Source organism: Aquila chrysaetos, chromosome 17 (genome assembly GCF_900496995.4).
Source record: "Aquila chrysaetos chrysaetos chromosome 17, bAquChr1.4, whole genome shotgun sequence".
Classification (NCBI taxonomy): Eukaryota; Metazoa; Chordata; class Aves; order Accipitriformes; family Accipitridae; genus Aquila; species Aquila chrysaetos.
The window spans coordinates 13,073,942-13,088,612 of record NC_044020.1 but is presented as its reverse complement, the minus strand read 5'-3'; the positions used below and the strand labels follow the sequence as shown (position 1 = coordinate 13,088,612).

Genomic DNA, 14,671 nt, shown 5'->3' with positions numbered 1-14,671 from the left:
GAGAGCCCTGCAGACACACCAATCGCCCTGTTAAGTAGAGCACTCCCTGCATCTATAGAGATTAAAATACATACAAGGAAAGGACCTCCCGGTGTTACAGCTTGTGCAACACAGCCTGCATGACTCCAGGTGCTTAGCATCCTTACAGCCTGGTTGAGATCCCTGAAAGCACACACTGGATTTACACTTTTACTGTCCATGTTTTAACCGCCTCCACGTTTCAGATGTAGCAGCATGACAACTCAGTGTGCAGCTCCCGGATCTGCATGAGTTGTTTAGGCTGCTGAGGATGGTGGCGGGAAAGGCTGAAACAAGTCACAGCGGGGTTTTTTCCTCTCTCGCTGCCCACAAAGCAGGACAAACAGCCGTGCTTGCTAGACGTAGGTTTGGAAGACTGCGGCTTGGTTTGGGAGGCGGGATCGGACGTGTGCATGAAACCCTGCGCTAATACAAAGCAAATTTGTAGCTGGCAACTGTGGGCTTGTACATCCATCCTTGTTTTCTCTGCTCTCCTGCCACGTCTTCCAGCCTTGGAAGAGTATTTGGGTTTTCGCTCACCCCCTCCAAGTTCACTCCAGTTCCTGTCATCTCAAAAAGCAGAGGTCTGTTATTCCCCAAATTCGCGCAAACGTGGACAGAGGTTACAGAGACGGTCAGGCTGCAACAGCCCCCCCCCCCGCGCCCCTTGTGCCCTCCCCGGGGCGGAGGGCTGCGGTCCCCGGGCGGCTCTGCCCGCCGGCGCGGAGCTGCACGGAGCTCTGCTGCCCTCCTGTGCCCGCCGGCCACCCGCCGCCGCCGGCGGGACGGGGAGCGCCGGGCTGCGGCAGCTCTCGGGGGGCACCGGCGCGGGTGGCGGGGTGAGCTGTACGGCCCAGGCAAGGGGTCGGGCCCCACGGCTTGCTTTTCTGGAGCGGCACGAGGAGGAGGTGGGAGAACTGGCCCCCGTGGGGAGACTGACGCAAAGATGGTAAAAATGCGTCGCGCTAACTTTTTGGATGAAAAAGTTTTCATTTCAACCGATTTCTTTTTAAAAGCGTTTCCCTGAAGTTCGCCAATCTCGAAGAAAAACGAGGAAGAATATTTCGCTTTGTTCTCTTCTTTTATGACTCCTTTCCCCCCCCCTTTTTGCATTTGAAAAGGCAGAAGAGATAAGATCTTTGGCTCCAGAAATGACTGGACTAGCCCGGAAACCCCAGCCTTGCATTTAGGATTGCGCTGAAGGAGATACACTCTCTCCTCCCCTGAGAAAGTTCTAACATGACTTTTTTGGGTGCTCTGTCCTCTCCCTCATAAATGTAGAAGGAGTGTGTCTGTATATGATGTATAGAAATATATATACACACATATGCAGTCTAAAATCTGTACTGACAGAACAAGAAGCAACTTCAGAAGGACAACTTCTGTGCATCGCCAGAAATCATTATTGAATAAACCACATTTAAAAGGTAAGAGCAATTCTCACAACATCACAAACACTAGGAAAAACCAATGCTAAAAAGCAGCCTACTTCAGTGCTACGGATGCCTCTACAAAGCTTTGTATCATTGGACTGCCTCACCTCCATGAAATGCACAAATTGAAGGTGTAATGATTGAACACAGACCGACCGGGTCTCCCGTTTCTGAGCTGAGCCAACTTCTGTGAGGGGGAAAGGAAACTAATCTTCCAGGTTTCTGAGTGAACGGTCTCGCGAGGATCTCCCAGGCTTTGGACTTGGCCAGGGCAGGTTCTCCTCCCCTCTCACAATCTAGAGCAGCTCGAGAAATCATGTAATATATGCCATGCCTGCATCGGTGGGTGGGCAGCTGAGGGTTGCTGGCACACTATACACCTTCTGGGTCCTTCTTATCTCTTCCCCCACCCCCCCCAACACTCTGGCATGCCTCTGCACTCTTGCAGATATCCTGGTCTCCAGACCTTTCTCGTGCCATTGGCACAGAGTACAGAAAAAGGGCTGTGGTCCAGAATTGGGGCTCAGAGGTTGAAAACAGGAGACAGGCACACAGCATGAATCCAGGGAAGAATTATTTTATAGTTGACACAACCTGCGAGATTAAAAGGCTTTGTTTTCTTCCCCAGCATGGAAAACAGATTTGCTGAAATGATGAGCAACGCCTCATTACAAAGTAGGAAAAAGTAGAAGCGGAAGGTGGAACTAAGAGAAAAGGCAGCATCCCCCTGCACAGCAGCTTATCACTGACATAGACAACAGCAATGAATCATCACAGACCCTGTAATACCCCTGTAATACTGGTGACATTTTTCTTACTTCTGTGCTGTCTTGTGCTGGAGTATAAACATCTGAACATGCTCTAACTGACCAGAGAATCTAAAGGAGATGGGTTCAAAACTCTTTGTTAGGATAGGTTTTTAAACGGGGGCAACCGCAGGCAGTCACCTCACAGACACTACCATCAGCAGATTCCTACTAGAGATACAACAATACTCCCAACAAACAAATGCATGCACACACAAACCAAACAGCAGCAGCAGGACTACTGGACATACCCATCACACACCCACACCACCTCTTTCCTCATCAAACCCCAAATCTACTCCCAATCTCAACTAACAGGGTCAAATTCATTTTAGAGAGGAGGAATCTTCCCTCTTCCGCTATCCACTCTAGTCCCTTCTTCCCGTATACCCTCTGTCATCCTTCCCAACACTTTTCATCCTTCAGCTTTCATCTCTGCTTTCTCTTGGTTCACCCTTACTTCTCTTCTCCAGGTGTGGACTCACCCACTGCACCAACCTGGGCTGCAGAAAGGTACTGAAGAAGAGGAGGTTTGCTCCAGAAGGGGACACTCCTATTTTCTTGTGTCCTTGTGGAGTCACTAGGATCTCTTTGGGGATCTGAAATCTACCCTATTCTTTGGGATAAGTTACATGCGAGGGAGGGAAACCAGAAAGGAGAGATGGAAGTGTTATTTTCTGTCCTTTCCCTTCGGTGGCTGAAATTTCAGTTTTCATACCCCAAAGGACAACTTTTAACAATCTAGGATATGTGCAGCCTCATCTGGCCACCACCCTTGCTATCAGAAAGTGAGAGATCAAGGATGCGCAGATGCCTTGGATGTTGGTCAGGAGCTGAAAGTATGTGTCAGGAACCAGCATTTCCCAGGGCAGCACCCCAGAGAAGCCAGGATTTGTTAGGGTATGAGCTGGGCAGAAAGGAAGGAATTAGAATGGCTCTGGTGGCCTGAATTAGGAATTCCTAAAAGGTTGAGTAACACATGCAGAAATACCCCTAGAATTCTCTAGGATGACACATAAGAATTTCAGGATCAAATGGAAAGGATCACAGGACTTGGTTACCCTAGTGCTCTATCGCCTTGACGCCCCAGAGGTATTAAAGGTGCATCTCTTGGTGTCCTGCTGCCTATGCGGTTTTTTTGAGAGTGAAGCCAAAAAGGTGCAAGCAATGCTGGGGGGCAGCTGGGGGTGCAGGAGCTGGAAGTCTTTTTCCATCCCGTGGTAAGCTTTTTCCCTGACCTCACAATCAAGAAATAGTGCTGGTTCTTCAGTGTAAATGATCGGCTTTGTGGGTGGGAAACAAAACCTCGGAGAGCGCTGTGCATGTGTGTGCGCGCGTGTGTGGGGGGGGGGGGGGGGGGGGGGGCTGTTTTAACACCTTTTCTTTATTGTCCCGGCTGTCGGACACATCAAACCAAGCCCGGATTTCTCAGTTTCTTGCCATCAGATGACTGCATTTCAAAAGGAGCTGGGACAATGTAGCTAGGTCACACCTCAATTCAAGTGCAGCAATGGCCTGTCAATGTGCCTCTTACGGCCAGCAGGGCAGGAATTATAAAAATCTCCTAGGTTTACACAGAAAGCGGCAGAACAGGGAGGGAGGCAGATCCCATGCCAGGGGAGTCCATATTTCCCGCATCTCAGGGCTGCATTCCCTGTCCAAGGGCACTCCAGATGTTGGGAGTGATAACATCGGTCCATTGTTCCTGGCTCCAGCTTCTTCCCTCCCTACCTTTAACCAAGCACACAAAAGCAGCCCCCCTCTTCCTGACCTTCCCATTCCCCCCCCTGCCCCAAGAAAGTGTGGCCCCCTTGCCCCCCCGCTGGGGCTCAGGTGCACTGCTGCCACCTGCCCAGGCGCAGGCAGCACACAGGCAGGGCTCGGGCAGCACCAGCACACCAGGGAATGGAAAAGCTCATTAAAGGCAGCTTTAGGAGCGGTGCTAATGGGGCTCATCACTCCTGCATGTGTATTTGAAGAAAGGGAGGAAGCTGCCCAGGGACAGCCGGCTTGTGCCCAGCACCTCTCTGTGCCGGGTGCTCCTACCTATTTTCATGACCCGCCCGAAGACGGAGGTGTTGTCCACCGTGCTGCAGTTCCACCGCCGCTGCCGAAACTGGTACTGGCACTCCTTGATGGCACTGCGGGCCCCTTCCCCGATGAACACCATGTGCTCCTGGTAGAGCTGGCAGAGCTTGCGCTGCCCAGGGGAGAGCCCCGGCAGCTGGCTGCACACCGGCTGAGCGCCGATGATGTACATCTCAGGTCTCTGGATGGGGTTCATGGCCAAAGACCTACGATGAGAAAAACATCCCGGGGAGTCTGGAGGGAGAGGCCCCCCCTCCGCGAAACGCCCGGCACCTTTCCCCGCCAGCCCAGCCCCGCTCCCAAAGCTCGGGCGCATTTCTCATGTCAGCTGCCTCCCTCCACGGCTCTGCCAGATGCGAGGCTTTTCCAGGGCTCTAGCGGGAGAAACACAGCTCGTTTGTAACCCGAGTTTAAACACAGAGGACACCCGGGATGGGGAGGGGGCAGAGAGAAAGCTCAGCGCTTTCTCTGCAAAAGAAGAAAGCGGGCTGCTTTTTTACAGACCGCCAGCGAGCGATGCCTGCCTTCAAGCCAGGCTGTTTTCCGCTCCTTAGGGGAAGGGGGCTCCGCGGCCGCTCCCAGGGCTCTTGGCAGCGGGTAGGAAACCTTACCCATCCTCTCCTTACGCGCTCCCCACATCCTCGAGCCCGGGCGGGATTTCAGCGAGCCCTCACCCAAGGAACCCAGAAGTGCCCGGAGGAGAGGCGGCTGCGTCCCGCGGCCGCGGGAACGGGGGCAGGGACAGTGGGAGAGGGGAACCCGGAGAGAAGCGAGCTGCTGCGGAAGAAGCCCGGCAGGCAGGAAAGCTCCCGCGGGGAGCGCAGGGCGCCCGCCCCGCTCCCGCTCCGCCGCCCGCCCCCGGACGCTGCCCGCTCCCCGGCCCGCGGCGGCGGACAAAGGCGCCGCCGGCTCCCCCGCGCCCTCACTCACCACCAGGAGTTGGCGTCGGCCACCGGCGAGGTGCAGCTGCAGAGGAGCGCGGCGGCGAGGGCCAGCCTCGGCCCGGTCATGGTGGGCTGCGGGCGGCGGCGCTGGGGCAGCCCCCGCAGAGCCGGCCGCCGGGACGGGGCGCCCTGCGGAGAAGCGCCGAGGAGAAGCCCTGGAGCGGGGCCTGCGTGCGGCGGGGGCGCGGCGAGCACAGCCCGGCTGCCGCCCCCTCCCACCCCCCGCAGGACCCTCCCCCGGCCGCCGCCTCCCGGGGGCTCCGGCGGCGGCCCTGCCTCCCGCCCGCCCTCGGCCCCGGGGCAGGGGCCGCGCTGCCGGGGCTCCGCCGCCGCCGCCGGAGCCGCCCCGTCCCGCCCGGGGGGCGGCGGGGGGGAGTGAGGAGACGTGGGGGGCTGGCCTCGCCCTTAGGGGCGTCGGGAGGGGCCTCCGGGCCGCCCCCGGCTTGGCCGCCTTTGACGCCCCGTCCCGTCCCGTCCCGTCCCGTCCCGCGGTCCGGCGGTGCCCCCGCAGGCGTGCGGGCAGCCGGCCGGGCACATCAAAGCGCCGCGCTGGCCCCGCTGCCTTTGTAATGCAGGGCCGGCTCGGAAATGAGCTGCCCCCTCCCCAAAACGGCCTCCAGAAGGGCCCCACGCCGTGGCCCCAGCCCCGCGCCCCGGGCGGGGGGTCTGCGAGGCTCGGCCGGGCTGCCGGCGACGAGCGCTGATAGGGCTGGCACCAGAGCCTAATGGCTTTATGGACAGGGGAGGTGGACGGGAGAAAAGCTTCAAAGGCTCCCCTTGTCCAAACACCCCTCTCCCTTCCCCGCTCGACCCACCGGGAACCTCAAAGGCGCGGGCAAGCCGGCGGCTCCTCAGCTCTTCCCCCCGTCGCCGCCCCCAGACACCGGCAGAAAGCAAACGCAGGGCATCCCGCACCCGTGCCGGTACTTGTCACAAACGCTCCTCGCACCCTGCCTCTCTCAAGCCGCGGGGAAACAGCCACCTTACCACACCGTCACCACCGCTGCTGCTGCCTCCATCTCTGCACGGCCTCCCACCATCCCGTCCCACCCTGCGCCACACGGTCCCCACCTCTCCGCCAGGGACAAATGCCCTCGCTGCCCCCCGCCCCAGCCTCCTCGCCAGGCCTGGCGTCCCCCCGACCCTGCCCCTGCGGGTCCCCGAACGCAGGCTGAACGTGCGAGTCCCCCCCCGGGTTGCGGCCACAGCGTACGTGGTCCGAGACCCGCAAGTCCCCGGCGTTTCGCTCTGCCTCACGAGCGGCGCCCGAGACGTGAATCACCAGACTCGGCAGCTCAGACTGCTCAAGTGTATTTTTTATCGAATTCCTCGCTCCCGCCACGGTGGACTTGCTGTGTTTGTTTGCGGCACGCTTCGCTTCCTCCCCCATCCAGATGTGCTGTACCTGCAGCTGGTGGCCCATCTCACCTGGCAGGCAGATGTGGGGCTGCAAGTGCCAGAATTAGCCTCAGGACAAAAAAGCCTTGTGTGACCCAGAACCTCGGTGGGAGGGGAGTTTTACTGCTTGGGCACAGCAGGATCCACGTCTGAAGAAAACAGGGTGACTTTATTCACATCTTCTATATCCTCCCCTTTCCTCCTCCCACAGCCCCGAGCGTGACGGAGGGATGGCGAGGTGTATGTGTGTGTAGCCACGCATACATGTTTTGGGTCTGTTTCTATAGGGAATAGACAGAATGGAAAGTTTATCTCCAGGAGTCTGGGGAGGAAGGAAGTTGTGTATGGATGAATGGCTTTTCCATGACAAACAATGAGTCTGCACAGACATGGTGTGATGTCACCTAAAGAATTTCCAAGCCAGCCTCAGATACAGAAAACCTTCTCACTGGCAGAGATGAGAGCGTCCCACCTTTCCATCTCACCACAGCCAAAAGGAAGAACTAGGGCAAAGGGAAAAAAAAAAAGCCCTCGCTGTCTCACACACATACACACACGCACAAGGCACGCGCCATGTAAACAGATGACACGATGGGAGAGGTGTATCCGCAAGCTTCGCCCTCACCAAGTCTCCTCGTGGATTCTGAGAAAGGAGTAAACCGTGGCGAGCCGCCCCGGTGCCTCTCCCAGCCAGGAATGTGAGACTGCACCAGCCGATGAGGCACTTCCACAAATACAGGTGATGTCAATGTCCGCGTTCGTGTGAGCTTCTCTGAGAGCGTGTGCGCAGCCGCAGCACTCCACGGGACAGCAAGGATGTATCACCACACGGTGCTGCACTGGCGGTCCACCTCCGGCACTGTGGCGTAGTGGAAACAAAAGCCTTTCCAGCTGGTAAAGCCTGGGAGATACTTACATGAAACTTGGTCCAGAAACACAAGGCATTAATTAAATATCTCCTTTTAAGTATTAATAACCAAAGGCAGCCAATGATTAACAACAGCAAAGTGATGTGAATACTGCTAGTAGCAACCCGACCACCAACAAGCACAAGCAAGGCAATGATCTTATTTTGAAACACAAGACATAAAAACTGCCACGTGGGATAAGATCGCTTATCCAGCTAAACCAAAATCCTGTCAAAGGTGGCAACTAAAGGAGCTGCTTCAGCAGGAAAGGTCTGAAACTCTGAATTCTACCTGAATTCTGCTGCTGGTGAGAGCGACTGCCATTGAGTTAAGATGTGCATTGTGGAAGTGAGTCCTTTTTAAGGTGCTGGAAATAATTTCTTCACTGGCTGTGTTTATGACTTCAGATAAAGCGGTAATAGCAGGTGAGGTGGCATTGGAGGGATTTAGCCTCAGCCAGCAACTTCCAGACTGAAAGCTGCAAAGCGTTTGGCTGGTGGTCCGAAGAATACTGTCTATCCCTCTTCCTTGTGCCTGTTTCTACTTGCCACCAAAATCTTGAAAGCCAGCTTTTGATTTTGTATATAAAAAGCTTGGGTTACTTTTTAAGCCCAACTACAGGGCTGGTCCAAACAGCTTTGGCGAGGTGTTTGCCAAAGCAGGGCTGGGTGGGAGAAGGCAGTGAAATTTTGTGAGGATGAGAGGCGGGGTGAAGCGGGGCTGTTGGTGGGCTAGGATGAATGGAGTCAGCGAAGCGTCAGGTAAGATGGGGGTAAGGAGCTGCCAGCAGGTAATCCTGGATGACCGACTGGGATGCTGGCAGGATCATCAGGACTTAGGGGGTTCAGGGGAAGGAGGCTAGGAGTGAGCAGGATTTTGGGGTGGCTCCACATGAGTGACATGAAGGGGGTCACTACACCAACGGGTATTGGGAAGGCCCTGGAGAAAGCCAGTCTCACCTGCCTTTCTGTTCCCTGGTTAACCCCTCTATCAGATCCAGGAGAGCCCAACCTCACCCCAGGCAGACCACTCCTCCTGGCCATCACCCCTGTCCACCCCCCACCACCCAAGTGGTTCCCACTTTCATCCCAAACCATCCCTCCCCTGCAGCAGCCCACTCACACCAACTCACACTGCTCCTGCTACAGTAGGGGAAGAAGGGCAGCAGAAAGAACTCCAAAACCAGGGGTTGCTCTTGCTTCTGCTGAAAAAGGCCCCATCCCACCCCTTCCAGTGGGCCTGGCTCACTCAGCAGTGGTGAACCCACACTGCGGCTCAAGCACTGCAGGTCTGATGCTTGCACCTGGATTGCTGAGGATCACCTGGGCCAAATAGAGAGCTGTCGCCTGAAAACGGGACATGAATCTCAACCCTCAGATTAAAGGTCTAATGCTCCCTTCTTAGAGGCAAGAGCAGCGGCAGCAAGCCTGCATCTTCGTAAAGCCTTGGCATTCTGCTGCATTCAACAGTCTGCTGCCCTAGGCAACTGTCTACTGTGTTGCCTGGCTGCCTAAAATTAGTACCTGTGTTTGCCTTTGTTCGATTTTCAGAGGTGACAACTGTGCACGAAGCACAAATCTACACATCGAGTTTCCAAAGTCACAGCGGAGCAGCTGGAGAGCTATCACCGCTTTCCCAATACCGTCCCTGCCGCGTTTGCTGGAGGAGAAGCTGCAAGACTCCAAGAAGGGGAGGTCATGTCCATGAGATCATTTGCACAGTTTTGGCAGACCGTGAAAAAAGTTGAACTCTGGCTGGAAGACAGCCCTGATAAGTGAGAAAAGGAGAGTTACTCATGCAAATTCCTTGTTCTACCCTTATTGTTTTTCAAAAATTTGGGATGTCCCCAAGTGCGACACAGATCTTTATCAAGTGCTATAAGAAGTGTTGAAAGAAAACGTAGGTCTCTTTCCACGTAACTCCAACGATCCTAATTTCTGCAACTTGTCTGGTTTCTCCCAGGCTGGGGACAACTGGATGTACATTCTTCCTGTAATGATCAAGAGCTTATTTCAAGTTCCTGTTTATTCTTGCAACTTCACTGTGGTTCAATGCTTGTTTTTAATGCCTTGCAATGTCCAGTGCATCCAGAACCATTTATTGCTCTCTCTGACATAAGACACTTACTGAAGATGGGAAACTTACTCACTGAAGTAGAGTCTCCTCTACTTAAGGAGCCAGTAGACATGCAGCGCCTGGGAAGGAGGGTTTACATGTGCTGCTCGAAAGGGAATCCCTGCACTCCAGTTCTGTACCACGGACCTGCTGGTTGACAGCACCAAGAGATGTACCGTAATGTCCTGCTATACATCTGCTTCTGGCAACCAGGCTTGGTTTTAACCACAGTTCTTACTAAGACTTCAGGAATCTCATTGAAGTCTTATACTTGCCCATTCAGCTGAACCAGTTTTAGAGGGAATGTAGATTAAAAAAAAAAAAAAAACCAACAACAAAACAAGTCCCTTGAAGCTAAATTGCAGCCCTCACAGAGAAACCTAAATCATCTTTTATCCCACTACCCCCTACTCATCTGGTCTTGTGCTGCTCCCCTGCTGCCAACCTGTCCCTCTCTCTGCACTGTACCACCATGTTGCTGTACTGGTGTCAGCCTTCCCGGATCCAAATGTGTTATTTTATGTGCATTGCAATTACTAGTTAAGTAACAACTGGAGTCACCTCCATAGGTCCAGATCCAGCTGGGGTGTTACAGAAGCTGTAATAAAACCTTCTCAGAGTATCCCAGCACATCAGTCCCTCGTGTCAGCCTCTTTTGTCTTGACATTGCCTTGCCTCATTGAATTGTTACGCACTGCTGGAAGGGCAGATTATTCCTGCATATGTCCTGCCTGTTTCTTTTGGTACTTATAGCCTCAGTTTTATCTCCTGATGTGCTCATGCGCTACCTTTTTCTGCATCTCATCACCTGTCACCCCTGCTGACAGATCCAGATTTCCTTTCACCACTACCTTGCTCTTTCATTTTTCCATGACTCCCATGGCCAATGACATCCAGTCTCACTGTCACCAGGGCATGTAGTGCAGCAAATGCCAAGATATACCTGCCAGTCTCAGCAGACCCAGTGACAGCTGTCCCTGAAGTGCCTCACCAAGGAGAGCAAGAAAGGAGGAAGGTTGCAAGTAAAGCAGAAGTATTAGACAACAACAGAGGCCAGATACTAAATATTTTCACCATTTAAAACCAGAATAGATAAAAAGGATAGTGATTCAATGAATAAAACAGCTTCTCATTAGTGAAAGACACAGACTATATGTAAAGCCTTATCAACACTGTCATTTATGCCACAATATTTCACATGACAGGCAACGAGCTCATCTGGAGCAAGACCATCTCACCCACTACAAAAACAGGAGCAAACTCCAAGGATAAACCAGGACATGAGCCTCCTCCCTCTCAAGGTGATTCAGCGGTAGTTGTACTCTTACAGCAGATTAAATCCCAGTGTTGAGCCAACCTGGTCCACTGAGACCAGCACCAGATGTCCCAAAGAAAAGTGCAAGAGACTCAGCAGCGACCTGTGGAGCACCTGTAGAAGCTGCATGTGCTGAAACAAAATTTATTTTGATTTTTCAAAATCACGGAGAAAGTAACATAGACCCATCCCTGCAGGTACATAGCTGCCTGGAAACTGTCCATATTTATGATATTCCCAGGGACAGATCCAGGCCATCCGGTTCTTTTTTCCATGGGAACTCTATTTGCATGTTGGCAACCTCAGTCAAGAGCCAGAGACCTGAACCAGGACATGTCTGGCCCAAATTTTGCACTGCTTGTTCCCACAACTACTAGAATACCAGGGTTTCTTGGGCTGCAGCAAATCATCCATAATCACAAACTCAAACCTTCTTAGTGTCCTTTATTTATATGGGCAAGCCCTATAAGAAATTAGACCAGCTCCACTATGTGTAGTCATAATCTAACAAATCACTAAATACATATATTTGAAAAAAGTACAAACCATTATCCTCTGCTGACCATTCATTGGTTTGTTTAACATGCCCACGGTGTCACAGCTTACTTGCCAAACAGGCACCCCATCTCCTTAATTCGCACTAACGGTTTCTTCTTCAGCAATAGTTCCCCAGACCCCGCCGAAGGACCTGCGGGAGGGCAGGTTGAAACACAAGCCCAGGCAGGGTTAGGAAGCCCACACTGCTGCTCCCCAACATCACAGGTTTCTAGGAATGAGACTCCAACCCTGTGCTGGTTTTGGCTGGGATACAGTTAATTTTCTTCCCAGTAGCTAGTAAGGGGCTATGTTTTGGATTTGTGCTGAAAACAGTGTTCATAACACAGGGATGTTTTCGCTTCTGCTGAGCAGTGCTCACCCAGAGCCAAGGCCTTTTCTGCTCCTCACCCCACCCCACCAGCGAGGAGGCTGGGGGGGCACAAGGAGTTGGGAGGGGACACAGCCGGGACAGCTGACCCCAACTGACCCAAGGGATATCCCAGACCATACGACACCATGCCCAGCAGTAAAAGCTGGAAGAAGAGGAAGGAAGGGTGGGACATTTGGAGTGATGGCGTTTGTCTTCCCAAGTAACCATGATGGAGCCCTGCTTTCCTGGAGATGGCTGAACACCTGCCTGCCCATGGGAAGTGGGGAATGAATTCCTTGTTTTGCTTTGCTTGCGTGCATGGCTTTTGCTTTACCTGTTAAACTGCCTTTATCTCAGCCTATGAGTTTTCTCACTTTTACCCTTCTGATTCTCTCCCCCATCCCACTGTGAGGGAGGTGAGTGAGGGGCTGTGTTGGGCTTAGCTGCCAGCTGGGGTTAAACCATGACAAACCCTTAATGCCATCTAGCCAACAACTTTCCCAAGTGTTAAGTTTACATGGAGGATTAACCATCCTAGAGGGGTATAAGACATGAGGAAAGTGAAAAGAAGAAAGTACATCCCTCCTTTATTTGTTTTCCAGGGGCCAACCCTGGGAGCTGGTTTGTTACCTGCCATAGCTGACCGCGGCACAGAGCCCTCAAGCAGTGACAGGAGGGCAGCCCTCGTCCTGCTAGAGAGCTGATGCTGGCTGCAGGATTTGCACGAGAACTCTGGACTCAGATTACGGTGGTTACGAGCATGTACGTCAGCCCTCCTTGAAGATAAGGAAGGATAAGAGGACAAAGTTCTCCGACAGCGTGAGCAAGGAGGCAGTGAAAGGCAATCCAAGTCAAAGCAACTTCTCTGCAGAGATTTCAGAACAGGCCAGGGGATGGGAACAGCTAGATGATTTTAAGTTGTTTTCTTCCTTACTCTGATCTTGCAAAGCACGGGGCACTCTTCATCCTCCCTAAAGGGGTGTCTAGCTCCTCCAGTCCCACTGGAGTCATCCCAAACCAAGAAGATTTATGTCCCTGCATCTCACAGACCTGGACCTCATTTTTGCTCTGAGTAGATATATATATATATATTCCTTTCAGTTTGTTCCATACTCTGTAATAATTACATCAACTGGCAAAGAAGGTAAAATATTTTAAATACAGTTAAGCTGCTGCTGCAGTGGTTCTTAGCTCTCCAGGAGTGAATGACCAGGGGAAATAGGGAGATGCACAGTTACTGCTCTGTCTCAGGCATTCAACACCTCAGTGTAGGTCACAGGGACCGGTGTCAGACTGACTCGGATCAATAGCCTCCTGTCAGTTAAATCATTGCCAGCAAAGCTTGATATATACTTTTCCAAAGGAAATAGTAAGCCATGGAATAAAATCAAATCGAATTTAATGTCTCTCCTTCCAGTTAGAGTCTTCAAAGATGCTCTTATAAAGTCCACTCTAATGAAAATAATATTAATGATCAGCTCTTCCTCCACTCTAGAATTGCAAAGCAAACACATACACCCCATACATTAGACCCCACAACTCTAACAGCCACTATTTTTCCCTTACCTTACAGAAAGGGAAAAAGAGGTGCAGGAAGGGCTGTGTAACAGGTTCAAAACAGTAAATCTGTGGTGCAGATTTACCTCCATTCAGCAAAGCATTAAACCAGGTGCTTGAAAATAAGCATACGCCTGCTCATTTTTGCTGAATCAGGATAAAAATTAAAATCTGCTTGCTTTTTCCATTCTTTCGACCACCAAATACTTCTGCCATCAATTAAATGTTGTTCCTGCTCAAACACAGTGCATTCAAAGTGCAAGTAATAAACAAAACATTTTGGGAATAATGCCCCAGTGTATCAACTGTATCATCTACATAGTTATCACAGTTTCCAAACCAAAGAAAAAACATGTTCCAAGCATGCTTATTATGTTTTAGTATTAAAAAGTATACATAGAAAAGGCTGAAACACTATAAATAAAGTCTATATCAGAAGATTACACTGATTTAACCAATTTCAGAACTTACTTCTATACCATCATACTTCAGTGAAGGCATTTCCTGTTAATTCTGGATGCAACAGACGTAAGCGAAACCTGTTCAAACTGTCTGGGAATAGACTGCATATACATTTGTACCAAAAAGAAGATCATTTTATATCTCACCTTATTCTAGCACCAATCACATATGTGCAATTCTAACTGCAGAAAATAAAGTATCTTATTTTAGATCTTGTTTGTAAAATGCTATCGTAACATTATTACCTGCTTAAATAAAGAGTTTCCAGATACAAATTTTCAGCAAAACATGCATGCGAACTTAATCTGGAAGAGTTGTATCAGTGTATCAGTGTTGTGTAGGTTAGTTAGCCTTTAAACCAAAAGCAAAGCCTTCAAAATTAAGATCGGTGTGATTTAACAACTAGACTGTTCAGTTAAATCACTGCATTTTTTTTTTTTTTTAAGTAGATAAGGTCTAATATTAGGAACAAGGGGTTGTGCCTCTTTTCAGTGACACATACGATCCCATATGTAAACTCAGTAAGCACCTTGAAAGCTGTGGTTTATTTGAGGTCCCTACACTGTCTGGCATCTCACCATGTAAAAAGCTGTGACTCTTTCTCTAATTTCCAGTCTAAATTTATTCATGGCCACCTCACGCCCATTTGTTCATGTGCCAGCTTGTGCCTTAAAGCTCAGGATGCCAAAACTGAGGCCAGAGCCTGACAATATGGTTCTT

At 51.5% G+C, this 14,671-nt stretch overlaps 1 protein-coding gene across 1 annotated transcript in view; it reads right to left on the bottom strand.

Annotated features, from left to right (window-relative positions):
- The window catches only part of WNT5B (Wnt family member 5B), a 78,115-nt gene that overhangs the window by 11,861 nt on the left and 51,583 nt on the right, over positions 1-14,671 (bottom strand). Inside the window, exons 2-3 of the mRNA XM_030040832.2 lie at positions 5,276-5,418; positions 4,304-4,551 (exon numbers count right to left, since the gene is read on the bottom strand). Coding sequence (XP_029896692.1) covers positions 4,304-4,551; positions 5,276-5,418 — 391 coding nt within the window. The remainder of the gene's footprint in view (positions 1-4,303; positions 4,552-5,275; positions 5,419-14,671) is intronic.